General features: G+C 48.1%; 1 protein-coding gene across 1 annotated transcript in view; it reads left to right on the top strand.

Annotated features, from left to right (window-relative positions):
- RGS9 (regulator of G-protein signaling 9) overlaps positions 1 to 11,234 on the top strand; it is a 90,963-nt gene extending 79,729 nt beyond the window's left edge. The window contains 2 exon segments of the mRNA XM_011941886.1: positions 8,488 to 8,972; positions 10,807 to 11,234. Of these exon segments, the coding sequence (XP_011797276.1) occupies positions 8,488 to 8,972; positions 10,807 to 10,939 (618 nt within the window). The 3' untranslated portion in view covers positions 10,940 to 11,234.
- Positions 11,235 to 27,085: the final 15,851 nt, after the last annotated feature.

Below are 27,085 nucleotides of genomic sequence, written 5' to 3' on the forward strand. Positions count from 1 at the left end.
GGTGGGTGGGTCACGAAGTCAGGAGATCGAGGCCATCCTGGCTAACACAGTGAAACCCTGTCTCTACTAAAAATACAAAAATTAGCCAGGCGTGGTGGCGGGCACCTGTAGTCCCAGCTACTCAGGCAGCTGAGACAGGAGAATTGCTTGAACCCAGGAGGCGGAAGTTGCAGTGAGCCGAGATCGCACCACTGCACTCCAGCCTGGGTGACAATTTTACTGTGTCATGAAATCAAGCATTCAAGTCCTTCTTTACCTGGATCCTCCCCGTACTCCTAAGTCCCAACACGAAGTTGAAAATGTGCTTCTGGAGAGAGATATTTCTAATCTGTTCCTGTTCTAGGCATAACGGATGCAGAACTGAGTAAGATCATCAAGTCTTATTTCATGGAGTTTGCATTTTAGCTGGGGGTGCGGGGACAGGCAGTAGATCATAAATAACTACTCTAAAGGAAAGGAAAGTAGGTTCAAGTAACTCTGAATTAAGGAAGGGGAGTAATTTTAGATGGGTTCCTTGACCCAGAAGTGACTGTTGAAGATGTGATAGCGGATGGAACCTGAGGGCCAGAGAGTGGATGGAGAGAGAAAAGAAGGCTAAGAGGGAAGCTTGGATGAGGCCTCATTTTAAAGGTGTAAGAGGAGAGAGAAGAGTTAAGAACGCAGTAGCAGAGCTGTTAGGATGCCTCCCTGAGAAGATGTGTGGGGGATATGGGTGAGTGGCCAGCAACATTGAGCAGAGACAGTGCCCACTGGATAGTCCCTGGGCACACTTTCACTTCGCAGCCACCCTGCAGTTAGCTGGGGCCACATGTCTAGTTGTGGCCAACAGACATGGGCTCTGCTGAGGTGGATCAGAGCCTGGGGCTCCACCTCCATCTCATCCCCTGCTGTGGACCTGGGAGTCTATATCATCTTCTGCACAGCACAGATGCAGGAGTCCCTCCTGGGCCACGCAGGACTTTATGTGAACAAAAAACCAGACCTTTATTATAAGAAGTCACAGAGAGTTTGGAGTTGCTGTAGCATAGCCCATCCTGTCCTGCCGAATAGAGAAGTTGAGCATGTCGAGGACCGGCAGAGGCTACTGGATTTAGCAGTTAGGAAATCATTGGGGATTTCGAGTGGGTGATTTCAGCAGAATAGTGAGGGAAGAAGTCACTTTTATGGGAATAAAGGAGAAGATGTTGGAAGTAAGGAGAGTGGGCTGTGTGTGTAGATTACCATTTCAAGAAGTCTGGGAGGAAGACGAGAGGTATGGTGGTAACTTAGATGATGGAGGGTTGAGAGGAGGCATTTTCAAAGGACAGCGTGAGGTGGGGGTGTTTACCAAATGAGGGGATGATCCTGGAGAGGTGGGGAGGTAAAATAAAGAATAATTGATAAGAGAAAGTCTGGAAAAAACTGGAGGGATGAGACCAAAGTCCAGATTGGTCTTGGAGAGGAATAGTTTACTCTCTGATGTTGCAACTCAGAGAGATTTGGAAGTGGAAGGGAAGGAAGCTGAAGGCTAAGTTAAGGTAAGATCAATTTTAATGATTAAGGAACATTTGAGGCATTTGCTGAGAGCATTGCAGGAGGAGGGCAGTGTGGCCACAGAAGTAAGGCCATGTGACTGTAGGGGAAGTGCTTGACAATCACTGCAAGGCAGTGATGATGGATGTTGAACCAAACAGTTGAGTAGAAAGTTGTCAAGCTATGAGAGGGAAGAAGTGTCTCATCTCCGTATATGGAACTTTCTGTATGTTTGAAGGTGGCAGAGAGAGAGAGATGTACATTCCGTGATACTCCTTGTTCAGCCAAGCAGCCATTCAGGAAACCTTTGGAATTTCCAGCAGCTTTGTCAATGGGAAATGCTGTGGGATGGCCACAGGAAGGAGGGAGGGGTTGTCTTCCAGTAATCACTGACTGCTTTCCACGCAGAACTTTAAGAAACCCGCTTGCTATCAGCTTCCAGTCAGAACAGCACTTGTAAAAGGTTGATCCTTAAACATCACTGAGTGAACACATCTCTGTCTTGTGGTTCCAGGAATTTTAATCCTTGAAGCTAGATGGTACGAGAACAGTTTTTTTTTCTGAAGCCAGGCTTGAATGGATAGGAGAAGGAATGTGGACTTTGGGGTTAGGCAGACATAGTTTTGATATTTTAGCTGGGTGACTTTGACCTTCAATCTGTCTGAAGTTATAATTTCTCTTAGAAGGTTATTGATAGTAGAGAGTGTCTGGCATAGGGTGGATGCCCAGAAATAGCTCTCTCTCTCTCCTCCCTCCCCCTTTCTTTCTGCCCCCTTCTTTCAGTCTCTTTCTTGCTCACTGTCTTGCTTCTTGCAATCTGCCAAGGCTGGGATCCAGAGTTCTAGCTTCTGTGAATATAGGGGTCAGGCTCTGATACCAGTTTTCTTCTATCTGTTATGACCACTCAACATTCAACAGAGACATTCAGCACCTGTTACGTGCCCAACATCCTGCTAGGTGCTGGGGATCACCAGTGAGCAAGAGAGACACCCTTGGGGCATTTGCTGTTCAACAGGAAATACAATTAAACCAAATGGTGTGATATTATAAGGAAGCCACATAATGTTTTGGGAGTGGTTGGCAAGGACTGCTAGCCTGATGAGGGCGGTGGAGACTTGGGGACATCAGCGGAAGCTAAAGCAGAGGGGCTGTGGGCAGGGCAATTCACTGGTGATCAGCACTAACGGCCAACTGGGACCGTCCATCCTGGAAAGCTCTATGCAGCTCCTAGGGACTCAGGGCTGTGTGCATTTGTGTGACTTCGCCATGATCTCAACTCCAGGTATCAGCTCTTTTCCACTCTTACACCTGCCTCTCCCCAACTTCAGTGTATGCCAGTGCTCTGCTCTCCAACCCTGGAGTCCACCAGGCAATTCTCATGTTTAGTAATGAAGGGACTGAAGGTTCTGAGGGCTTGCAAGAGCATCTGTGGCTGCTGCTATTATTCCAGCAGGTGGCAGCTTCTCTTGCTGACATTTAAACTATGTGTCCCACAGGGCCCGTTGAAATCCCAAATAGCATAAAAAATAAACATTTATTTGGACAATATTAATGATATATTTAAATCATTATGAAAATCTCTATTATGCCACGTCCTTAGACATATTTTAATTTCTTAATGTTATATTTTAAACAGCTTAACAAACCCCTGTATCCACAGGGTGTATAGCTTGTGCTAGGATATAAGTTATTCTGTAAGTACAAGGATTTCCTTTGTAGAATTCCATTTTACAACTTGACTTTTAGCGAAAAGACTGATTTCATTGTGAATATTAAGTAGAAATGTAAGGGCCAGGGACAAAATATGAGTAAAGACCTAGGACCATGCCTGGCCTATTATAAGCACTCAATGAACACTAGCTGCTATCATCATCATCACCACCATCATCATCATCACCACCATCATCATTGTCACCACCTTCATCACCATTACTATCACCATTATCACCATCACCACCATTACCACCATCACCATCACTATCACCATCATCATTCATCATCACCATCGTACCATCATCATCATCATCACCATCAACACCACCCCCACTACCATCATCATCATCACTGCCATATCATTATTATCATCACCGCCATCCTCACCATCACCATCACCATTAATACACCATCATCATCACCATCACCTAGTCTTAGCATAAGCTTGTGCTTTCTTCCAGCTGTTGGTGTTGTCCAATATAATAACTCATTATTCTTTATTTAAGGCATTTCCTGAGAGATATTTAAAACGTTATCATCTCAAACCATCTATCTTCTCTGTTCTTTGAGAATTTTGCAGTGCAGTCCTCCAGCTCTCCAGGGAATGTTAGGATATTTGAGGGGAGAAGGGCGAGAAGTTGAAGTCATGTCCTCTGTCTGCAGCTTCTAGGAGAGGACTGACCAGCAACAGTGTAGTGACTGGTCAGTCCTGTAGTCTGGAGTTTCATGGCTGAAGTAAGGGTGATTGCTAACTAAGAAGGTCTTGTGCTAGACTGTGTCAAATGGGATGACCAGTATGGGGTCATGCCATGTGTTCACCCATGGCAGACTTTTCCCCTTGGGGCTAACTTTGTACATTTGCTTGGGGGTGGTGGGGAAGGGGAGAGTGGGAAGGCACTGGAAGAGGGGACTTTGCACACTGCATGCTGCACCTAAATGTGGCCCTCTGCTCACCTTCCTACTCCCAGGAAGTGGGAGTTCAGGTAGCCCCAAGGTCTCCTTCAAATTCTCAACCACTTTCTGAGGATAGGAAATGAATTGCATCTCTGTGCACCACCTGCTTTGCCATTCATTAAAATGCCTGCGATTGTGTTCTCATGTTAACGTACCTGTTTCATTTCATGCTCCTTTACTCCCTTCTCTTGGTTCTCTTGCACAATAAAACAGCAGCATGAAACAAAAGAATGCCAAGCTCTCCTTCACTGCGTCTCTGTGGTGTCACATTTCTTTGCCATGTGTCATGCATGCCACTGCTTTGCTGCCTCACACCAATGGTAGGTGGGGCATGGGCTGGAGGGGCTGGGTCTCCAAGCAGAGCCCCTGGTCTCCATGGGAGGGACCAAGGTGGGGAATTGTGGGAGCGGATGGAAAAGACATCTGCTTAGATTGTCCAGGACCAATAAGGCTAATGGTCATTTGCCCAGAAGAAAGGACCATCTCAGGCCAGGTAAGTGGCCATCATCCTCACCTGTCTGTCATTCATCCCAGCAAAGAGAAGGTGCTAGGGGAGGAGTGGAGCCAGAGAAGGACAGAGAGAGGTAGGAGGGTGGGAGGAGGACACAGAGTTGGGGGAGGGCATATGGAGAGGCTGGTCTGGTCACAAACTATGATTTTTGTCAAGTTGCATCATATCCATGAGCCTCAGTTGTCTTATCTGTATAGTGGGATGATAGAAGTTTATCACAAATTCTGAGGAAGTGGAATGGAAGTTAATTCTGTATCTCTCTTGACAAAGCCGAGTTCCTAGATTTGGTATTTTTCTGTGGCAATATGAATCAGTAAGGAAAGCAAGGCCATTTGAGTCACACAGACCTGACCTCAGGTTCTCATTTAGTCACTGCTTCGGTTTTCTATTGCTGCATAGCAATGACCGCAAGCACCAGCCAGGTATGAGCTCAGTTTTCTAGGAGACGTTTGGCTGATGTCTTGTTCAAGGGGCTGTAAGGAAATTCCGTAAACTGGGGAACTTACCAGCAACAAACACTTCCCGCGGTTCTGAAGGCTGGGGTGTCCACGAAGGAGGCCCTGAGAGGTTCGGGGTCTGGGGGAGTCGCACTTTGTGGTTCATAGATGGTCTCTTCGCCATGTCCTCCCATGGTGGAAGGGTCAAGCTAGTGCCCTGGGGTCTATTTCATAAGGGTACTGATCCTCTTCACAAGGGCTCTGCCCTCATGACGAATCACCTCCCAGAGACCCTGCTTCCTAATACCATCACCTGCAAGGGGAAGGACTTCAACATATACATTTTGTGGAGGACACAAATCTTAGACAGCACAGCTGGGCTCTCCGCTCAGGGTCTCACACTCAAGGTGTCAGCCGGGCTGATGGGGTTCTCATCTGGATGCTCCTGAGAAGAATCTGCCTCCAAGCTCACTTGGGTTGCTGGCAGGATTCAGTGTCTGGTTTAAGACTCAGGTCCCTGTCTTCTTGCTGGCCGTCAGCTGGCAGCTGCTCTCAGCAGCTGGGGGCCACCTGCCTTCCTTAACCAGTTCCCCCTCCATCTTCAACGCCAGCCATGGAGACCTCCACAACTGAATCCTTGCCAAGCTTCCAGTCTCTCTGCCTTCTGCCTTTGGCCTCTAGACTCAGATGGAAAGGGCTCCTGTGACAGCTGGAGCTCACCCAGACACTCGCCCTTTTTAAAAGTCAGCTATGCCTTATCACACAGCCTGACTGGGAGTGACTGCCCCATCACATCTATGTGCACAATCAAGGACAGGGGTGGGAATCCTACATGCCGCAGTCACTGTGATTCTACATGCCACAGTCACCGACTAGTCATGAGAGCTGGGAAACGGTAATGAACCCCTGTGGGCCTCAATGTTCTGTTCTCTAAAATGGGGTGGTTACAGATAAGCAAAGTACCTAACCCATAGTAGATACTTGCCAGATCTAAGAGCCACACTTTTCCACCTAACAATTGTCTCCCAAGCCCCTAATCAAGGCCCAGCTTTCCCTGCTGTGTATTCTCTGCAGAACGTGTCCTAAGTACACTTGCACCTCCCTATAAAAGGGAAGGGGTTAGAAGCTTAGTACAGAGTGCCTTAAGCTTACAGGGCAGAATAATCTCAGATGTCAGCTAGAAATGCTTTCCCTCAGTCGTTCCCCCCGATATTCTCCTTCAGTGGGGCTGTGGTGGGGCCAGGTTCTGCCTTTGTACCAAGCACCCTGAGTGATTCTGATGTGGCTGATCTGCAGACCACACCGAGGCATCCCGCCAGCGGTGACTGCGCCGACTCCAAGTCAGCCAGTTGGGTTTCAAAGTCTGACCCCGCTGTTCCCAGCAGGGTGTCCCTGGAGGGATGATTGGACTTCTCTTAGTGCCCTCATCTGTAAAATGGGGACAATAACAGTTGCCTCACTGGGTGGCCCTGTGGAGTATGCAATAATCCACAATAGTGGATTTGCAATTGCAATTGCAGTAACTATTGCAAACGCAATAATTCATGTTGAGTGAAGTGCTCAGCTCGGGGCCTCACATTTGCTGTTTTCTCACTGTGAATTAATGTGATTGTCATTACTATAATAACTCCATGGCCCTGGGCCTGAGCCTGCCTCTGCTCTGCCGCCCTGTGGGATTCTGGGCAGTGAGGCAGAATGATGGGCTCTGAGCTGCTGTTTGGGAAGAGAATCTTGTTTGAACTTCAGGGAGCTGGTGGGAGGGAATGAGACAAGCTCTCCATGCCCTCCTGGCCCTGCTCTCGGTGACCCCTGGCCTTTCTTTTCCCCCGAAAGCTGTTCTTGGGTGCGCCTGCCCTTCCCTGTTCAGGCTGGGACCTGCCCATGCAGGTGATCTAAAAGCCAGGCCACCCTCTGCAGCAGCCGCCTGCTCAAGGACAGGGGCTGCCTCCTTCAGCCCAGGGCAGTGCCCAGACCCCGGGGTCAGGCAGCTCTCACTGAGCAGGGCAACTATGTGGCTGTGCTGTGTGTTAGGCCATCTTTGCTCTGACTGTCCGGGAGCCCCTTACCTCCTTCTCCCAGGGCCAGAGCATCCCCAGCTTGTTCATGCCGGGCTTTTTTTTTTTTTTTTCCAGACTGAGTCTTGCTCTGTCACCCAGGCTGGAGTGCAGTGACGCGATCTCGGCTTACTGCAACCTACACCTCCTGGGCTCAAGTGATCCTCCTGCCTCAGCCTCCTGAGTAGCTGGGATTACAGGCACCCACCACCACATCCAGCTAATTTTTTTTTTGTATTTTTGGTAGAGACAGGGTTTCTTCATGATGGCCAGGTTGGTCTTGAACTCCTGACCTCAGGTGATCCACCCGCCTCAGCCTCCCAAAGTGCTACGATTACATAGGTGAGCCACCATGCCAGGCCTCATGCCAGGCTTTGATGTGACTTGGGCCACAGCAGGCCTTTAGAAGGGAATCCAGCAAACCCAGGCCCATGGGCCAGTATGTTCTGCCACGGGAAAAGGGGTGATAGCAGAGAGGCTCACTGAAAATTCTGATTTTAATTTCCTTTTGTCTATTTTCAGGCAATTTTGGGCTGTAAATGCCAGATTTACTCCTCTTGCCCTATGCTCTAGGGGCTGGGGCCATAGTGGCCCAGGAAGGTTGAGATCCTTCCCCTTTCTCCACTGAACACCTCCTTGCCATGTATTCCTGTTTCCTTCTCCCTGGCCTGGCCTGGTTCCACATTCAACCTTTCTTCCTGGCCACCCCGGCTCTACCTGAGGGGAGGTCTGGGAAGGTGCTGGGCCTAGACCACCCCAAAAGGGTTGTCACTGTGGACACTGGGCAGGGCTTAGGGCATGGAGTGGCCTCAGGCCTGGAGCAGTCAGGAAGGCATGAGCTGGGACTTCTTCTGTCACCTCCACTTATCCGCTAAAAGTGTTTTAAACGCCTCCAGACCTGAGGTTGGGGACCGAGGATGGAGAAGGCAGGGCGTGGGCTGTGGCAGGTACTACGCATTGCTCATTTGGGGACTGGAGTTGAGGGGTGATTGGGAATGCAGCCTGGCCACACTCCAGCATCCTTGGCCTGGAAGAAGGTCAGTTCGTGTCCCAGGATGCAACTGCTTAGCCCTGGGACAGTGATCAGGGCTGGGCGAAGGCAGGTCCCTGGACAGGAGGCCTCTGTGTGGCTGTGCCACTGTCATAGGTAGCTTTGGGCACCATTCCCAGCTCTCCAGGAGGCAGCCATATCAGGCCTGCACTCTTGTCTCCGGAAGGGGACTAAGTTAGCAGAGGACAGCGCAGTTGCTGGCCAGGGCCATGCAACTCATCACTGAGCTCTCTCCTTTCCTTTCCTTCTCTACAGCCGGGCCAGCACATGGCTCCCAGCCCCCATCTGACTGTGTACACCGGGACCTGTGTGCCCCCGTCTCCTTCTAGCCCCTTCTCTTCCTCCTGCCGCTCCCCCAGGAAGCCTTTCGCCTCACCCAGCCGCTTCATTCGGCGACCCAGCAGCACCATCTGCCCCTCACCCATCAGAGTGGCCTTGGAGAGCTCATCGGGCTTGGAGCAGAAAGGGGAGTGCAGCGGGTCCATGGCCCCCCGTGGGCCCCCTGTCACTGAGAGCAGCGAGGCCTCCCTCGACAGCTCCTGGCCTCGCAGCCGGCCCAGGGCCCCTCCTAAGGCCCGCATGGCTCTGTCCTTCACCAGGTTTCTGAGACGAGGCTGTCTGGCCTCACCTGTCTTTGCCAGGCTCTCACCCAAGTGCCCTGCTGTGTCCCACGGGAGGGTGCAGCCCCTGGGGGACGTGGGCCAGCAGCTGCCACGACTGAAATCCAAGAGAGTAGCAAAGTAAGAACCAGAAGGGGACGTGCCATTTGCATGGGTGGCTGTGGGTGTGCAGGCCTCTGCATGTGAACGTGCATGCTTTGGGCCGAGGACTGGGGTGGGGGAGAACAGGTACCCCAGGCAGCCCACTCAGATCCCTTGGCCACTGGAAGGTCTTCAGAAACTCAGTTTTGTCCTCCGTTCACTTCCTGAGGAGGAGAAGGAACAGGTGTCCTTCTTTTTCATCTTCCAAATCTTTTCCATTTTTCCAAATCTTTCTTCTCCTTATATGTTCTTCCACTCACCTTGTCCCATCCCAAGACCGTCATCAGTCTAAGGAATCCATTGCATCTGTAAAGAGCAGGAAAGATTGATGGCAGCAGTGGGAGCTGCAGGTGGTGGGATGCCCTGGGCATGCTTCCGGGTGCTCCAGCCCCCTCCCTCACCATAAGTGCCCTTGCCTCCCTTCCCCCCACCCTTTAGGAAACCTTCCCACCTTTCTCTCCATCCATTGGCACAGTCTCTTAGAGGGATTTTCAGGGAGCCTTGTCTGGCAGTCATTTCTGTGAAAATGAAAGTTCCTAGCCTTTGCCTGAGGGGTGGCCCCTCTAAACTTCATTTTGGGTGGTCTTGCAAGTCTGATCTCTGAGAATCCCAAGTTCCCTGAGGCAGCCCAGGGGGTGCAGAACTAAGGCTCTGAGGAGTGCTCCACAATGCCTAGATCAGAGCAGAAAGAAAACTTGCAAGCAATGAAACACAGAGAATCAGCTCCTACTCTTAGTGAGTTTTGGGGGAGACAGTCAGGGGCACCCCTGCACCAATCAACATGTGTTTGGCCCTGCCTGGGCTTGGAGAAGAAAGCGCCAGGCAGAGGTCTTAGGTTGCCATGGATACCCAAGGAACATGGCCTCTGTTGTGCGATGCACATGGGGACAGCCAGGCAGAGGTTGCTATCCCTCCTGCCTGTGTCGCTCAGGGGGAGAGGGAGGAGCAGGAGACTCCGGTTGCCTTAGGAGGGGGGTCAGAATCCAGTGTGAGTGTGTCTATTGATTTTTCCCAACTGGCCCTGCAGAGGGAATATTCCAGCTTTGGGGCTGCTGCTATGCCTCATACATGGCCTTGGGACTTTTAAAAGGCTCTCTTCTCAAAGGCCACTACTACTACCTCAGAAGGCAGTTTTGTGTTTGGTGGTTTTTTGTTTTTTGTTTTTTTTTGAGTTGGAGTTTTGCTCTGTCGCCCAAGCTGGAGTGCAGCGGTGCAATCTCGGCTCACTGCAGCCCTTCCGTCTCCCAGGTTCCAGCAATTCTCCTGCCTCAGCCTCCCAGGTAGCTGGAATCACAGGCACATGCCACCATACCTAGCTAATTTTTTGTATTTTTAGTAGAGACGGGTTTCACCATTTTGACCAGGCTGGTCTCAAACTCCTGACCTCAGGGGATCAGCCTGCCTTGGCCTCTCTAAGTGCTGGGATTACAGGCGTGAGTCACAGTCACCAGCACACATGAAGGCAGTTTAAAGGGGTTGATGACTTAAGTCCTGGTATGCCCTACAGGGACCTCCTGAATCCTTCAAAACCATAAAGATTCAAGCACCTCAAAAATGAAAATAAAGCACCTTCAGAATTATCTTTCATTCGACATGAAAATATGACTCCCCAGTAAAAAGATTCCACTAAGCCAATCACTACACACACAACCTTTGTAGTCAAATGCTCTACCCCTGAGCTATACCTGCCCCATCACAGTGTTTGGCAAATGCACCTGCTATGTTCATCTCCAAGGATGTCAGGATAATTTGGGGATGTGCTGTCCCTCCTGCCCCTGCCCCTACATTACTGACTTTCCTCTTGCACCTGAAGCTTTTTCCAGATCAAAATGGATGTGCCCACGGGGAGCGGGACCTGCTTGATGGACTCAGAGGACGCTGGAACAGGAGAGTCGGGTGACCGGGCCACAGAAAAGGAGGTCATCTGCCCCTGGGAGAGCCTGTGAGGGAAAGGCAGGCAGAGCTGGGGGCTCTGGACCAGGAAGATGCTCTGACAGATGCCATGGGATGGGCCACAGGACACACTCACTCGAGAACCAAAGTGCATTTGGGTGACATTTGAAGGTTGGGGAGACAAGATGGGGTAGATTGTGGCAAAGAATGCTCTGGCTGGTTACCAGGGGCCAACTCCTTCTCCTCCTCCTGACCCTCCCTCCCTTGGGCAGAAGAAAGGCATGTAGACCAGAAGACTTTCCCTGCTGCCTTAAAAACAATAAAAGGTTAACTTTAAGTTTCTTGGAATGTTAGTGTGTGCCTGGTTTTGTTAGTAATTTATGAACTATTATTTATGAGTTAAACTCACGTCTTCTTCAATCTTCTGGACAAAGGGACATTGAGTCGCTTCCAAGAGCTCTCTCCTTGTCTAAATTGGTTTGTGCACAATGCTTTTCTCATTAGCAGAGCTCCCCAGGGGATGCCCCAGGGCATGGTATCTCACAGGAGTGGAGAGAGGGCTGGGAGCAGGCACACTCCTAAAATGCCAGGTGTGTTGCCTCAGGTCCTCCAAGAAGCAGACACCAGGGTGAGATTCCGTGGATAAGAGATTTGTTGGGGAAAACACCTGTGGTAGATAGAGGAGGGGCCGGATCTGGAGAAAGTTCAAGTTGGGTGTTGTGGGGGTTCAGGGCAGGGGATAGTCCAGACTGTGCTGCAGGTCTGACCTCTGGGCAGACAGAATCTTAGATGGCAATGCATTCCAAGAAAGTTTTGACCAGGCTACTGGGGTGTCCTTGAGCCAAAGTCATTGCTGGAGAGGGCCTGCATCTCTGGGAATGGCCCTGCATTTGTACCCCCACAGTGCATGGTCATGGGTTGGGAGATCCCGTGGGAAGCCTGGCCTTGGCATGGACATGCTGGTGGGTCCTGAGCTGCAGCAGCTCACCCGTCGGCCCACATGCTCCTTGCAATAGGAGCTCTGAGTGCTCATTTTCACTTCTGCTGCACTAGGCCAGTGGGGAATTCTAGAGCTTTGGGCTTTGGTGTGCTCCTCCCACCTCCTCTCCTAGTTACTCACTCAACAAGTGTTTATTGAGTCCCTACTATGTGCCAGACACTATGATAGGTGCTGGGGATGTTGCTGTGAGTAGGACTCCTTGTCTCATGGAATTAATCTGGGACAATGTTTCTCAACCAGGTCAATTTTGCCTGCCAGGGAACACTGGGCAGTGTTTGGAGATATTTTTGGTTGTCAAGACTGTGCCAGCGGGTGGGGGTTGCTACTGGCATCTAGTAGGTAAAGGCCAGAGATGCTGCTCAGTTTCCTACAATGCACAGAAGCCCCCGCAACAAAAGATTATCAGTTCAAAACATCAGTGATGCCACTGTTGAGAAACCCTGCACTAGAGATTAGTCTATATACTTGTCCCTGGTTTCTGCCCATGCTCTGAAGTATTGCCCCAAAGGGCACTGCTGGGATCATGATTAGATTGGACAGTGGATTGAGATTAAGGGCTATGTGGTGAATAAAACAGCTCTTAAAAGCTGCATGGGAAGTCCTCACAGGAGAAAAAAATCAAGTTGTTTGCCAAACCACTCATTATATCCCTCCCCTTTAGCCCTCAACTTCCTCAGAATTCAATTAGTAGATAAGAGCCCCTGACTTGCTTTTAACCTCTGACAACTTATTTAGCCCATAAATACTGGGGTTGCTGACTCGTCTCTGCACATTTCTACAAATGAATGTTGGGTGTGTGTGTGGCTGAAACCTAGATTTGCTAATTCCTGTAGGGAAAACACAGATGCTTCAATATTTAAAGACCATTGCCCATTTTAGATTTTACTGAATCTATTCCATTGGGCTCACACGAGTCACTCACAAAGGGCTAATAAAAATTTTCTCCCAGAATGTAAGTGAAAGAGTCTGGTCCTTTCCTGGAAGGGTGGGTGAGCTGTTAATCTGATGCCTTCATTTGCAATACTGCTCTAAAATGAGATAAAAGGCGAAGCAATCCACACCCTTAGTTTACTACCAGCCAATGTCAAGAAATAAGGAGAATCTCAACCCCAGGTTTGGATATCAGCGTTTAAGGATTCCTCTCCTAAGCCCCCAGGGTCCTAAAGAGAAACTAAGCCCACATAGAAACTAAGATCCACATGGATACAGCATCAACAACAGAAGACTCCAGAATCCAATGGTTGGATTAAACAAAGTCCAGGCTAAAGTTCAGTAATAAATAGACCTCAGAATGGAGGAAGTGGGTTCTAACATGAAAGAGTTTCTGTCTGTAACACAGAGTTACCTAAAGGCAGTAGGGCCGTCCAGGTAATGGGCTGGGAGTGAAGGGAGACCAGGGAAGATAAAAAAAAATCCAAGGACCAATATATTTTTTTATCTTGTTACTCCACCCATCCCCTGGTCACAAGTATAATGATTCTTCATCTTGTCTGGACATTAGAATCCTCTGGGAAAAGTTGAAAGATCCCGCTGTTCAGGCCACATGCACAGAGCTGTGGCACTGGGATTTTTTAAAGAGCCTTTCCCAGGTGGTTTCTATTTCCAGGTGAGCTTGAGAAGCACTGCCTTGAGGTAGTGATTGAAGCTGGTTCACCACCCCTACACCCATGCCAATACGCAGGGGGATAACTGAAAAAGAGGCAATGGTGGGAAGGTGGCTTCATCTTAAGTTCACAACCACGAAGTAGTGTGTGAATTTCCATTCACAACCCATTGATTGGCCTTTGGCCACATGACCATTGCCTAGCCGCAAGGGAGTCTGGGAAATGTAGTCTTCAGTTAGAACAGTTTGTGAGTAGCTAAAATTCTAGAGGTTCAAATACTAGGAAGGAAGATGGGGAGAGTGGATATTGGTGGACACTTGGTCTCTCCCACAGTGGAATTATTACACAGTCTTGGGGGGAATGGGTTACACTAACATAACATAACATAACATAACAACATAACATAACATAATGCAAGAGGTGGGGCAAGAGGAGACAGGAGTGACCAGTTAGTTTCTGTTTGGCCAATATTTGGTAAATGCCTATAAAATGCAGCAATGCTCTAGATCGGTTGGGTGCTTTTCACTCATTCAGGCTGAACACCAGGTAGGTTTCAAACACCAAGTGAGGTCCTGGGAGTAAAGCTGACTCCCTCATGGAGGTGCTATCATTGCTTGGGGAGCAAGTTGGGGGCATTGGATCTAGTCCCTGCTGGGGGAGTGCAGGGCTATGGGCTGTGGGAGTCCCGCCCCACCCCTTTAAAACTTGGAATAGCTCCTTGATTTCCTCATCTGCGAACTGGGAGTAACAATTTGATCTTCTTCACAGGGATGCTTGGGAACCTACAGAATGAGATGATATGGATATAAACTGTGTTGCCATCTCAGAACCTAATATGGTGTAAGAAAAAAAAAAAAGCTTTGTTTTTCCCCCACAATGCTTCCTTTAAACCTATGCTGCAAGTTATTTCTTTTCCTAACCCTGGATGAAAACTCTGAGAAGGTCACATAACTTTTCTGGTCACTTTTGGATAATACAGATCCTGCAGGTACTATCAGTAACAAGAACAGTCTCCATTTAGCTCTGTATGTAGTTCAAATGTTAGTATAATAAGCAAAACTTGGAACTTCGTTCAAAGGCAAGGTTCCTTCCCTCCTTGGGCTTGGGGTATTGCAGCTGGAACGTCTGCAGGGAGGTGGAGGTGGGGACCCTGGGAAAGCGGAGGTGGAGAGGGGAGAACAAGAAGGTTCTTAGTTGACTAACACAGAAACCATTCATCATGGTGCTCCTGGGATCCCCCTGCCGGCTCTCACTTAGTTAGAGGGTTTCCTAGATTTTTGAGGCCTTCTAACCTGATATGGTTTGGCTCTGTGTCCCCACCCAAATCTCATCTGGAACTGTAATCCCCACATGCTGAGGGAGGGATCCGGTGGGAAGGGGGGCGGTTTCCCTCATGCTGTTCTCACGATAGTGAGTGAGTCTCGCGAGGTCTGATTGTTTTATAAGTGTTTGGCGTTTCCTTGGGCTCTCTCTTTCCTGCTGCCTTGTAAAGAAGATACTTGCTTCTCTTCTGCCTTCTGCCATGATTGTAAGTTTCCTGAGGCCTCTCCAGTCATGCAGAATTGTGAGTCAATTAAACCTCTTTTTAAATAAATTACCCAGCTGCAGTTAGTTCTTTTTTTTTGAGACGGAGTCTCGCTCTGTCGCCCGGGCTGGAGTGCAGTGGCCGGATCTCAGCTCACTGCAAGCTCCACCTCCCGGGTTCACGCCATTCTCCTGCCTCAGCCTCCCGAGTAGCTGGGACTACAGGCGCCAGCCACCTCGCCCGGCTAGTTTTTGTATTTTTAGTAGAGACGGGGTTTCACCGTGTTTTGTATTTTTAGTAGAGACGGGGTTTCACCGTGTTAGCCAGGATGGTCTCGATCTCCTGACCTCGTGATCCGCCCGTCTCGGCCTCCCAAAGTGCTGGGATTACAGGCTTGAGCCACCGCGCCCGGCCCCAGCTGCAGTTAGTTCTTTACAGCAGTGTGAGAATGGATGAATACAGTGGCCCACTAACAGGGTGAAGTCATTGAGTATGAGAGGAGGCAGTGCTGCTTCCTGCTTATTTGCCCAGGAAGAAAAGAAGAAGGATCACTAAGCAGTCTGTATAGGCCAAGGACTCATAAGCTGAGGAGGTTGAAGGAAGCCGGGGACCCGGGGACACTTCATGCCTCACACACCCCAGCTTCAGAGGCCAGCTCTCCCCTCTGGGCAGCTGTCACCTCCTCACACTTCACCAGAAGAGGGAGTCCTAGGCTCACAGATGCCTAAAGAGAGGCAGCTGGGAGTTTCTTGTTAGCATTCAGAGACCTGTGTTGAGAGGGGCTTGAAGAACGGTGCCTTCCTTTTTGGAAAGGCAGATTGGGGTGTGGGGGTAGCAGGATAAGCTGGCCAAGGTGGGGACCCATGAAAGAGAAGCGTCTTGCCTGCCTATGCGACCCTGGGTGACTGCGGGGCCCCTGTGCAGCTCTCCTGGCTACTGTGAGCTTATGCGGACCAGGGATGAGGAGGCTGGGAGGAGAGAGGCAAGGATCTGCCCCAGTGGCTTTGAGTGAAGGTTGGAACCCTTTGCGGAAAATCTCCAGCAGAAAGAAAGAAAACCCCCTCCCTCTCCTGCAGACTGCAGCCAGAAGAATCCCTGGCTCTCAAGGGACATTTGTGTCAAACTCTGACTCCTAGGACTGGAGGCCCACGAAGCCTCATTCATTTTTCTTTTTTACAGACAGGGTCTTGCTGGCGGGCAACGGTGATCATAGTTCACTACAGCCTTGAACTCCTGGTAATCCTCCCACTTCAGCCTCCCAAGTAGCTGGGATTACAGGCACTTGCCACTATGCCTGGCAAAATGTTTAAGGTTTTTTGTAGAGATGGGGGTCTCCCTGTGTTGCCCAGGCTGGTCCTGAACTCCTGGGCTCAAGTAATCCTTCTACCTCGGCCTCCCAAAGTGCTGGGATTACAGACATGAGCCACTGTGCCTGGTCCCTCATTCATCTTTGATGACAATCTGAGGGATTATCAGCTCCTCTGCTGAGGGGTTGAGGCTTGAGCTGGGGCACCCAGAGGGACCAGAATGGGGTGGCATGTAGTGGGGATAAACGGGATCAGAAAACAATTTTTTGAACTATTCAGTTGATGGGAGGGACCTGTGTATGGCCTCATGACAAGCGACTGAGGGAGGGGCAGTCTCCTTTTCTTCTGGGAAGAGCAGAATGAGAGTATTCAAGGACTCCTGGGAGTGGGGGGAGTATATTTATTAGAGACAGCTGGCTTGGGATATGGTACTGGTTAGAGCAGCATCAGCCATGTCTAAGGAGGGGCGGGAGCCTGCGTGCATAGAGGTGCGCATGTGCACTGCAAGCGCCCAGGGCCACGCTCTGGTCCATGCACACTGGTCCATGCAGGCGTGAAGTGTCTACGTGGCGCATGCATGGAGCTCTGTGGCTATGCGCCTGGTACTGGCACAGGTGTCAGGGGAACACTATGCAACCTCCAATACAGCGGTTACTCCGTGGGAGCATGGGCAGGCTTGTGGAAAGCATCACCAGGATGTTTGTGAGAAGCTCTCTGCTTTACGAAGCGCACTTCTGTCTCCCTGACCCACCATGTTTAGGGAAAGGGGAGCACAGTGTATTAGATGAGGCGGCTGGGGTGCGGAGGGGCTAAACGAATGTGACCAAGGTCATACTCTGGGCTGGTCCTGGGCACATTACAGCAGGTCTCCCTACAGAACCTTTAGAAAACGTTTTCATAGTCCATCTTCTAACTTTGGCACCCTTTATTCCCTCACGTTAACCCACAGGTAGCTACCAAGTTGTTTTGTCGTGAAGGACTCCATCTTGGGGAGTTAGGGATTCAGACAACCACAGCTTACAGGCTTACGTTTAAAGAGCCCCTCATGAATTCCTGCTCACATTTAATCCTCACTACAGTGTCGGGAGGCGGGAGACTGCCTTCAGTTTGCAGATGTGATTTCCCCACTTACAAGTGGTAGAAACACTCCAATTGAAGCCTAATGGCCTTTATTCTCTCTTTCTCTGTATATACACACGTTATATGTTATGTATACTCTATATTTAAATTTTGGAATTTTGGTCAACCACAGTGGCTTACACCTATAATCCCAGCACTTTGAGAGGCCGAGGCGGACAGATCACCTGAGGTCAGGAGTTTGAGAGCAGCCTGGCCAACATGGCGAAACCCCATCTCTACTAAAAATACAAAACTTAGCTGGGGGTGGTGGCAGGCGCCTGTAATCCCAGCTACTTGGGAGGCTGAGGCAGGAGAATCTCTTGAATCTGGGAAGCGGAGGTTACAGTGAGCCGAGATCTCACCACTGCACTCCAGCCTGGGCGACAGAGCAAGACGCTATCTCAAAAAATAAAAGTAAAAAAATAAATTTTGGAATTTTGAAAATACAGAAAATATAATAAATTATATAGTAAACATCAGTATGTATATTACTTAGAATTGCCTAAAGTTAACATTTTGCCCTAATTGTTTCTAATGCTTAAAAAAGGTAAAATAATATCTTTATTCTCCTTTTCTCATCTCCTGTCCCTCTCATCTTCTATGTCAACAATTTCGTTTTCAGTAAATGGTCAGTTAATAAATATTTTAGACCTTGCAGACCACATTTGGTCCCTCCTCCTCCTCCTCCTCTTCCCTCTTCCCCTTCCTCCAACTACTAAAAAATGTAATATCGATCACCCTTTCCTGATAAAGGCTTAATACCCAGAATATATAAAGAATTCCTCCAACTCAACAATAACAACAAAAACTAACAACTTGATTAGAAAATGGGCAAAGGAGCAGGTATGGTGGCTCATGCCTGTAATCCCAGCACTTTGGAAGACTGAGACGGGCAGATCACTTGAGCTCAGGAGTTTGAGACCAGCCTGGGCAAAACGGTGAAACCCCATCTCTGTCAAAAATACAAAAATTAGCCAGGCATGGTGGTGCATGCCTGTAGTCCCAGCTAGTCAGGATGCTGAGGTGGAGGATCACTAAAGCCCAGGAGGCAGAGGTTGCAGTGAGCGAAGATCGTGCCACTGCACTGCAGCCTGGGCGACAGAGAGGGACTCTGTCTCAAAAAGAAAGGGGTGGGGGAGGGGCAGTGGGCAAAGGACTTGAATAGACTTTTCTCCAAAGAAGATATACAAATGGCCAATGAGCACATGAAAAGATGCTCAACATCACTAATCATTAGGGAAATGCAAATCAAAACCGCAATGAGATACCACTTCACACCAACCAGAACGGCTGTTATAAACACCAAACAAAATAAAAGGGAAAAATGGTGCAGCCACTATGAAAAACAGTACAATGTTTCCTTTAAAAACTGAAAACAGAGTTGCCATGTGATGTGGTAATTCCACTTCTGGTTAGATATCCAAAAGGATTGAAAGCAGGGACTCAAACAGGTATTTGTATACCTATGGTCATAGCAGCATTAATCATAATAGCTAAACTATGGAAACAATTCAAATGTTCATCAGCGGAGGAATGGATAAACAAAACATTGTTTATACATATAACGGAATATTGTTCAACCTAAAAAGGAAAGAGAATCTGACACATGCTACAACATGGAGGAAACTTGAAGATGTTATGCTAAGTGAAATAAGCCAGTAACAAAAGGACAAACACTGTATGATTCTGTCGGAGGTGTTCCATCTAGAGCAGCTCAATCTTGAATAGGGGCTGGGTAAAATAGGGCTGAGACATACTGGGCTGCACCCAGGATGTGAAGGCATTCTTAGCCACAGGAAGAGATAGGGAGATAGGAGATCAGCACAACATATAGGTCATAAAGACCTTGCTGCGAAAACAGGTTGTGGTGAAGAAGCTGGCCAAAATCCACCAAAACCAAGATAGTGACAAAAGTGACTTCTGGTCACCTTCACTGCTCATTATGCAGTAATTATAATGCATTAGCATGCTAAAAGACACTCCCACCAGTGCCAGGACAGTTTACAAATGCCATGGCAATGTCAGGAAGTTACCGTGTGTGGTCTAAAAGGGGGAAGAACCCTCAGGCCCAGGAATAGCCCATGCCTTTCCCAAAAAACTCATAAATAATTCATCCCCTGTTTAGTACATGAATCAAGAAATAGCTATAAGTATCTTATTTCAGCAGCCCAAGCTCCTGCTCTGCCTATGGAGTAGCTGTTCTTTATTCCTTTACTTTCTTAATAAACTTGCTTTCACTTTCCTCTGTGGATTTGTCCTGAATTCTTTCTTGCTGAAGATCCAAGAACCCTCTTTTGGGGTCTGGATCAGGACCCCTTTCTGGTAACAATTCTACTTATATGAGATGCCTAGAGTAGTAAAGTTCACAGAGACAGAAAGTAGAATGGTAGTTGCCAGGGGCTGGGATAGTGAGGGTGGAAATGGAGAGTCAGTGTTTAATGGGCACAGAGTTTCAGTTCAGGAAGACAAAAACAATTTTGGAAATGGATGGTGGTGATGGTTGCACAACAATGTACTTAATACCACTGAACCATATACTTAAAGATGGCTAAAATGATAAATTTTATGGTATGAATACCTTAAAACAATAAACAAAACTAAAGCCATTCTTATCAGAAGACTACAAAAATAAGCTGCTGGCTGGATTTAGCTCAAGGTCAAAGTTTGTAAAACTTTGTGCCATATTATTATTAATTTCATTATGTTTTTAAGCAAAATAACTCATTAGGGGTGTTATAATTGTGTATTATAGTCAATTCTTCTTTAGCGTCAGCTACAAGTTTACCCAAATTTATGCTCGTCACTTCTCTTTGGATATCACTTGTTTTTCCTGGTCCAGTTTTCTTTGTACTGAAGTGCATCCTTTAGTGATTCTCTCACTGATGGCCTTGAGAGCAAACTCTATTTTTTTGTTTCAAAAATGTCTTTATCCTCATCATTATTTTACCCTATTATTATTTTAATCATTTACTATTAAACAATCATTTAGGTGAATTGAAAAAGATAGGTTGAGAGTAATTTCTTCTTAGGAATTCAGATAGTATTTCATCATCTTTGCCCTGTCTTGTTGCTGATGAGAAGTTCAATTACTGTTGCTTAACAGATTTTCTTCTCTATTTTGCCTCTAAGTACTGGTCGTTGTCTTGAGTGTTGTGCAGTCTCCCTGTAGCATGCCTAGGCACAGAGATGTTTGGATTGTAATTTCCAACGTCAGGGGAGGGATCTGACGGGAGGTGACTGGATCATGGTGGTGGATTTTTCCTTTGCTGTTCTCGGATAGTGAGTGAGTTCTCATGAGATCTGATTATTTAAGTGTGTAGCACCTCTCACTTCACTTTCTTTCTCCTGCTCCCACCATGTAAGATGTGCTGGCTTCCCCTTTGCCTTCCACCATGATTGTAAGTTTCCTGAGGCCTCCAGTACAGCCGGGAGAACCGTGAGTCCATTAAACTTCTTTTCTTTATAAATCATCCAGTCTCGGGTAGTTCTTTATAGCAGTGTAAGAATGGACTAATACAGGAACACAACAAGCTTTACACCCAGCAGCATCCACATATTTGACCCAAGTCACTGGCTTCCATTGCGTATGTGATTAGTTAGACATTAGAAAGACCTAGATGGCAGAGGTCTTTACTTTCTTTGTAGAGTGCCCAGTCCTGGTCCTTCCCTCTGCTAAACCTCAGTCTTTTCTCCCTATTCTTGGGCTTCTAGGCATAGGAAATTTGAAGCATTGCAGTAACACTGTACTCTTGGGACTTTTGGCCAGTCCTCTGGGTAGGCCTTTGTCCCTGTGTCATGGTTCTTGAATTTTGTGTGTGTGGCTCATTACCTTCATCTCAATATGTTTCAACAACGGGAACTTCTATGGGGCACGACTCATGTCCACAGTCTCATCTGTGACTCATCAGAGCCCAAAGTAGCACCACCATCAGTTTGGGGTTTAGGGTGTTGAAGATGTTGGGTTGTCAGTTATTAAGTTAAAAATCTCCTGATTATATAGAACATGTCCAGATAAATCACTTTATCAATGGAGGCCAATATTGTGAATGAGTGGCCCTTTTATTATTTCACATTTATATCTCCCATTTAATCTCTAGCATTCTTGTTAAAACAGATAAAGTCCATGACTTCACAGCAGTCAGTGGCCTGGAGTTTTGTCTTTTTAAACAAATTTCTAAAGGTGATTTTACTGAAACACTAGTCATGCTGGATTAGGGTGGGTCATAAGCCCAATGACCAGAGTCTTCATATGAAGTGGGAGGACACACAGAGGCACACAGAGGGAAGAAGTTCACATGAAGATGGAGGCAGAGATTGGAGTGAGGCAGCTGCAAGACGAGGAACCCCAGGTATTGCCTGGAGCCACCAGAGGCTGGAAGAGGCAACAAAGGACCCTCCCCTAGCCTCAGAGGGAGCACAGCCCTGCCAGAACCTTGACTTTGGACTTGTAGCCTCCAGAACTGTGAGAGAATTAATTTTTGTTGTTTTAAGTTACCTTGTTTGTGGTCCTCTGTTACAGCAGCTCTGGGGAATTCATAAGATAGGTTTTATCATAGTTTGACTATTCTCCTACAGATGAACATTGTCTCCAACTTTTTATCAAAACAAATGTGGTGTAATGAACATCCTTGTACATTCCTCTGTGCATATCTGTAAGTATCTCCCTGGGACAGAAACCAAAGGTCAGGCATGGTGGCTTATGCCTGTAATCCCAGCACTTTGGGAGGCCAAAGTGGGAGGATTGCTTGAGCCCAGGAGTTGAAGATAAGCTTGGACAACATAGAGAACCCTGTCTCTACGCAAAAATTATCAAAAATTAGCTGGGTGTGGTGGTGCACGCCTATAGCCCCAGCTACTTGGGAGGCTGAGGTGGGAGGATTGCTTGAGCCTGGGAGGTCGAGGCTGCAGTAAGCTTTGATTGCATCACTTGTGCTCCAGCTCCAGCCTGAATGACAGAGCGAGACCTTGTCTAAAAAAAAAAAAAAAAAAGGGTAAAGAAACTAAAAAGAGGAATCGCTGGGTTAGAGTATGCATATTTTAAGACCAATCTTCCATGCCAAATAGTCTTTTTAAAAAATTTATTTTGTTATATTTGTTTGTAGAGATGGGGGTCTCCCTATGTTGGCCAGGCTAGTCTCAAACTACTGGACTCAAGCAATCCTCCCACCTTGGCCTCCCAAAGTGCTGGGATCACAGGTGTGAGCCACCATGACTAACCACCAAATCGCCTTTTAAAAGTCTGTACTAATTTAGATTGCTACCAATAATGCATGTATGAGGATAATCATGCCCTTACTCGTAGCTGGAACTGTTAGGAATACTTTCACATTGTTGGTGCTAGCATTTACTGCAGCAGTGAGACCACGTGGGGCTGAGCACCACATTCTTCTAGAGGCCAAGAATGTTAGGGACTCTGGTCCTCCTGCAAACTCCTAACCCTGGGAGGACAGAGATGATAAGGATGACCAGGGAGACTGCGGGGCATGAGCCTCCCTGCCTGTCCTCTCGTGTATCCCAGCCTGTACCAGGGGATTCAGCCTCAGTGGGGCTTTTGGTGCTTGTCTTGTGCCACCATCATCAGTGGTCCCAGTGTAAAGCTTAACAGGAAATCAGAGAATCTGTTGCATTGCACTTTGTATCTTTCTTTTTTTCTAAACAGGATCTCATTGGTTGCCCAGGCTGGAGAGCAGTGGTGTGATCAGGGTTCACTGCACTCAAAATCCCGGGTTCAGGTGATACTTCCACCTCGGTCTCCAGAGTAGCTGAGAATATAGGCATGCACCAGTATGCCGGGCCACTATGCCAGGCTAATTTTTTCTTTTTTTTTTCTTTTTTTCGGTAGAGACAGGATTTTGCCATGTTGCCCAGGCTGGTCTCAAACTCCTGGGCTCTAGTGATCTGCCTGCCCTGGCCTCTCAAAAGTACTAGGATTACAGGCATGAGCCACTGCATCTGGCCTGTATTATTTTATTTATTTGTTTGTTTGTTTGTTTTTTGAGATGAAGTCTCACTCTGTCCCCCAGGCTGGAGTGCAGTGGCCCGATCTTGGTTCACTGCAACCTCCACCTCCCGGGTTCAAGCGATTCTCCTGCCTCAGGCTCCTGAGTACCTGGGATTACAAGTGTGTGCCACCATGCCTGGCTAATTTTTGTATTTTTAGTAGAGACAGGGTTTCACCATGTTGGCCAGGCTGGTCTCGAACTCCTGACCTCAGTGATCCACCTGCCTTGGCTTCCCAAAATGCTGGGATTACAGGTGTTAGCCACCGCACCCGGCCTGTATTATTTTAATATGTGATTTATCTCTCTGAGAGTTTGTGAAGTCATTGGGACTGGGGACTATGCAGTCCTCTTTGCATCCCTGGACATAGAAGAGCCTGTTCCTAGAAGGGACGGAAGTGGGAAGGGTTCCGCCCTTGAGGCTGCCGGTGCCCTCATGTCTTCTCCAGTAACACATTCGGTCTCTGGAAACATAAGTGTGACATCCCACTCCCCTATGGAGTCAGGCCTCAGGATGTCAGTTATGGAGGCAGGTTGGCCTGACCCCAGAAAATGACTCAGATTCCCCAGGCACACCCTTGTCTCTTGTGGGAAGTCTCACGCCGGAGAGGCCGACTCCAGGGTTGTTGAAATAGAGGAGGCAGGTTCTGCTGATGACTGCTTAAAATTCATGTTGCCATGGCAGCATGGCATTAGGCCACCGGTGATCCTGCTGCACAAAGCTTTGATCTCGGAGAAGGCAGAGTTTCTTTTGCTCTTTAGCTGGTTCTAAGGGGACTGCCTTGGGACCAAGCTTTGGCTTTGCTCCTGGGCCTGGGGATTGTCCTAGAAGCAGAAAGCCAGGGACAGCAAGACAGAGAACAAGGCCTCAGAAGTCAACTAAGCCCCGAGACTGCGATTCTAGTCGGAGGGAGTTGGCTGGAAACCCTAAGGGCAAGATATCTGGGTCTGAAGAGAGAGCAGTCAGATAGATCTGTAATGAGAGGATGTGTATGCGCTGCTTGACTTGGGAGAAAAGTGCAAATGAAATGGTCTGTGTTTTTAGTAGCAGAGCTAAGAAGAGGGTGGCTTATGAATGGGCTGACTCAGCATGTCTCAGCACCGTTAGTAACTTACACATTCATTCAACACTGATTTATTGAGGATATACTATGTGGGTGGTGCTGAAGGATTTGAATGGTTCACATGGCTTCAGTCCTTGAGGACTTTCCCAGCTGTCAGGACACAAAAATGCACTAAAATAATACAAGGCAGCCCAGGCGTGGTGGCTCACACCTATAATCCCAGCACTTTGGGAGGCCAAGGAGGGAGGATCACTTGAAATCAGGAGTTTGAGACCAGCCTGGCCAACACGGTGAAACCCCGTTTCTACTAAAAACACAAAAATTAGCCTTGTGTGGTGGCATGTGTCTGTAGTCCCAGATACTTGGGAGACTGAGGCAGGAGAATCACTCGAACTTGAGAGGTGGAGGTTGCAGTGAGCCGAGATCACAGCACTGCACTCCAGCCTGGGTAACACAGCGAGACTCCATCTCAAAAAAATAAAAAAATAAAAATAAGTAAATAAAATAATGCAAGGCAGAATGTGATCAATTGTCTAGAGATGATGACATTTCAGAGGGAGAGAATCACCCCACTGGTGCAATCAGGGTGTCACTAGATGAATTTGGGTTGGACCTCAAATGACAGGGAGAGAAATAGGAAGCATCTAGTTGGAGGGTAGGGCAAGAACAACAGTGTGGCAAGGGGATGGGGGCGAATGTGAGAACCATAAGGAGTCTGGTTCATTAAAGGGATGGAAGGAGATAATATTGTAAAGGTAGGTTGATCCTAGAGCTGAACTGAGTTTAGATTTAATTTGTCAGGCCATGGGGAGCCACGGAGGCTTTTGGGACAGGCAGTGGCTGATTGAAGCTGCACTTTGGAAAAATGAATCTGGGTGCAGCTGTGGGATGGACTGAGAAGTGAAGCAGCTATAAGTTTTTGAAATCTCCATGGGGCTGAAGAGGTAAGGAGACTGTTAGGGTGACATGACGGCTCTGGGATGGAAAAGGAAAGAACAGCCTGATGGGGATGAACTGGACCTGGAATGTGACCTGGGGGAGGTGGGAAGGAGAGGTGGAGTCAATGGAGGCTGAGATGCAAAACCAAGTTGTATTCTGGCACTGCTATAAAGAAATACTGAAGACTGGGCAAATTATAAGAAAAGAGGTTTAATTGGCTCATGGTTCTACAGGCTGTACAGGAAGCATAACAACATTTGCTCCTGGGGAGGCCTCAGGAAGCTCCCAATCACGGCAGAAGGCAAAGGGGGAGCAGGCACGTCACATGGCGAGATAGTGAGAATGAGAGCAAGCAAGAAAGACAGAGAAAGAGAGAGAGAGATCACATCCTTTTTTTTTTTTTTTTTTGATGGAGTCTCACTCTGTTGCCCAGGATGGAGTGCAATGGTGTGATCTTGGCTCACTGCAACCTCCGCCTCCCAAGTTCAAGCGATTCTTCTGCCTCAGCCTCCCAAGTAGCTGGAATTACAGATGCCCACCACCAGGCCTGGCTAATCTTTGTATTTTTAGTAGAGATGGAGTTTCGCCACTTTGACCTGGTCTCAAACTCCTGACTTAAAGTGATCCGCCCTCCTCGACCTCCCAAATTGCTGGGATTACAGGTGTAAGCCACCACATCTGGCCATGCCACATACTTATAACAACCAGATCTCATGTGAACCCAGAGCAAGAGCTCACACATCACCAAGGGTTTGGCTGAAGCCATTCATGAGGGACCCACCCCTTCATGATCCAAACACCTCCCACCAGACCACACCTCCAAGACTGCGGATTACATTTCAACATTAGATTTGGCCTAGGGTGGCGGGGGGACAGATATCCAAACTACATCACCAGTGCAATAGAGGAAGGCACTGCCAGTCCATGGGGCCAGGAAATCAGGAGGAGGAAGCAGTTTGGGGGAGACAAGCTCATGATGGTGAGTTTGAAAATGACTAACTTGTACCTGGGAGAGGAAATAGGACTGGAGATGTAGTCTTTGGTGACATCATCCTCTTTGACATAATGAAAATATTGGGGTCCTGGAAGGGAGGAGGCATTGAGGGACAGAGTTGGGGGTGTGGGAGAGGAAGTATTAGGACAGAACCTGGAGGAAAGTTGGCCTTAGGGAGAGAAGCCAGGGAGGGAGGCTGGAGAAGATGAAGGAGGGCCTCGTGGTGGAAGTGCATGGAGAAGGTTCAGGAAGCATCTGGCACATGCTAAGTACTTGCTGCATACACCGTCATTTCCAGTGGAGCGTTCCAGGGAACTGAGACTGAGAAAAAGCCACTGCCTTCTGGAAACCAAATTCAAGAGTTAAAGAATGGGCAAGAGTGGTGGCTCGTGTCTACAATCCCAACTCTTTAGAAGGCTGAGGCTGGTGGATCGCTTGAGCCCAGGAATTTGAGACAACTTGGGCAACATGGTGCAACCTCATCTCTACAAAAAATCCAAAAAAAAAAAAAAAAAGCTGGGTGTGGTGGCATGTACCTGTAGCCTCCAGCTACTATGGAGGCTGAGGTAGGAGGATCACTTGTGTCTGGGAGGTTGAGCCTGCATTGAGATGTGATTGTGCCACTGTACTTGAATGAAACCTTGTCTC

Source organism: Colobus angolensis, unplaced genomic scaffold, assembly GCF_000951035.1.
Source record: "Colobus angolensis palliatus isolate OR3802 unplaced genomic scaffold, Cang.pa_1.0 Scaffold1, whole genome shotgun sequence".
Lineage (NCBI taxonomy): Eukaryota > Metazoa > Chordata > Mammalia > Primates > Cercopithecidae > Colobus > Colobus angolensis.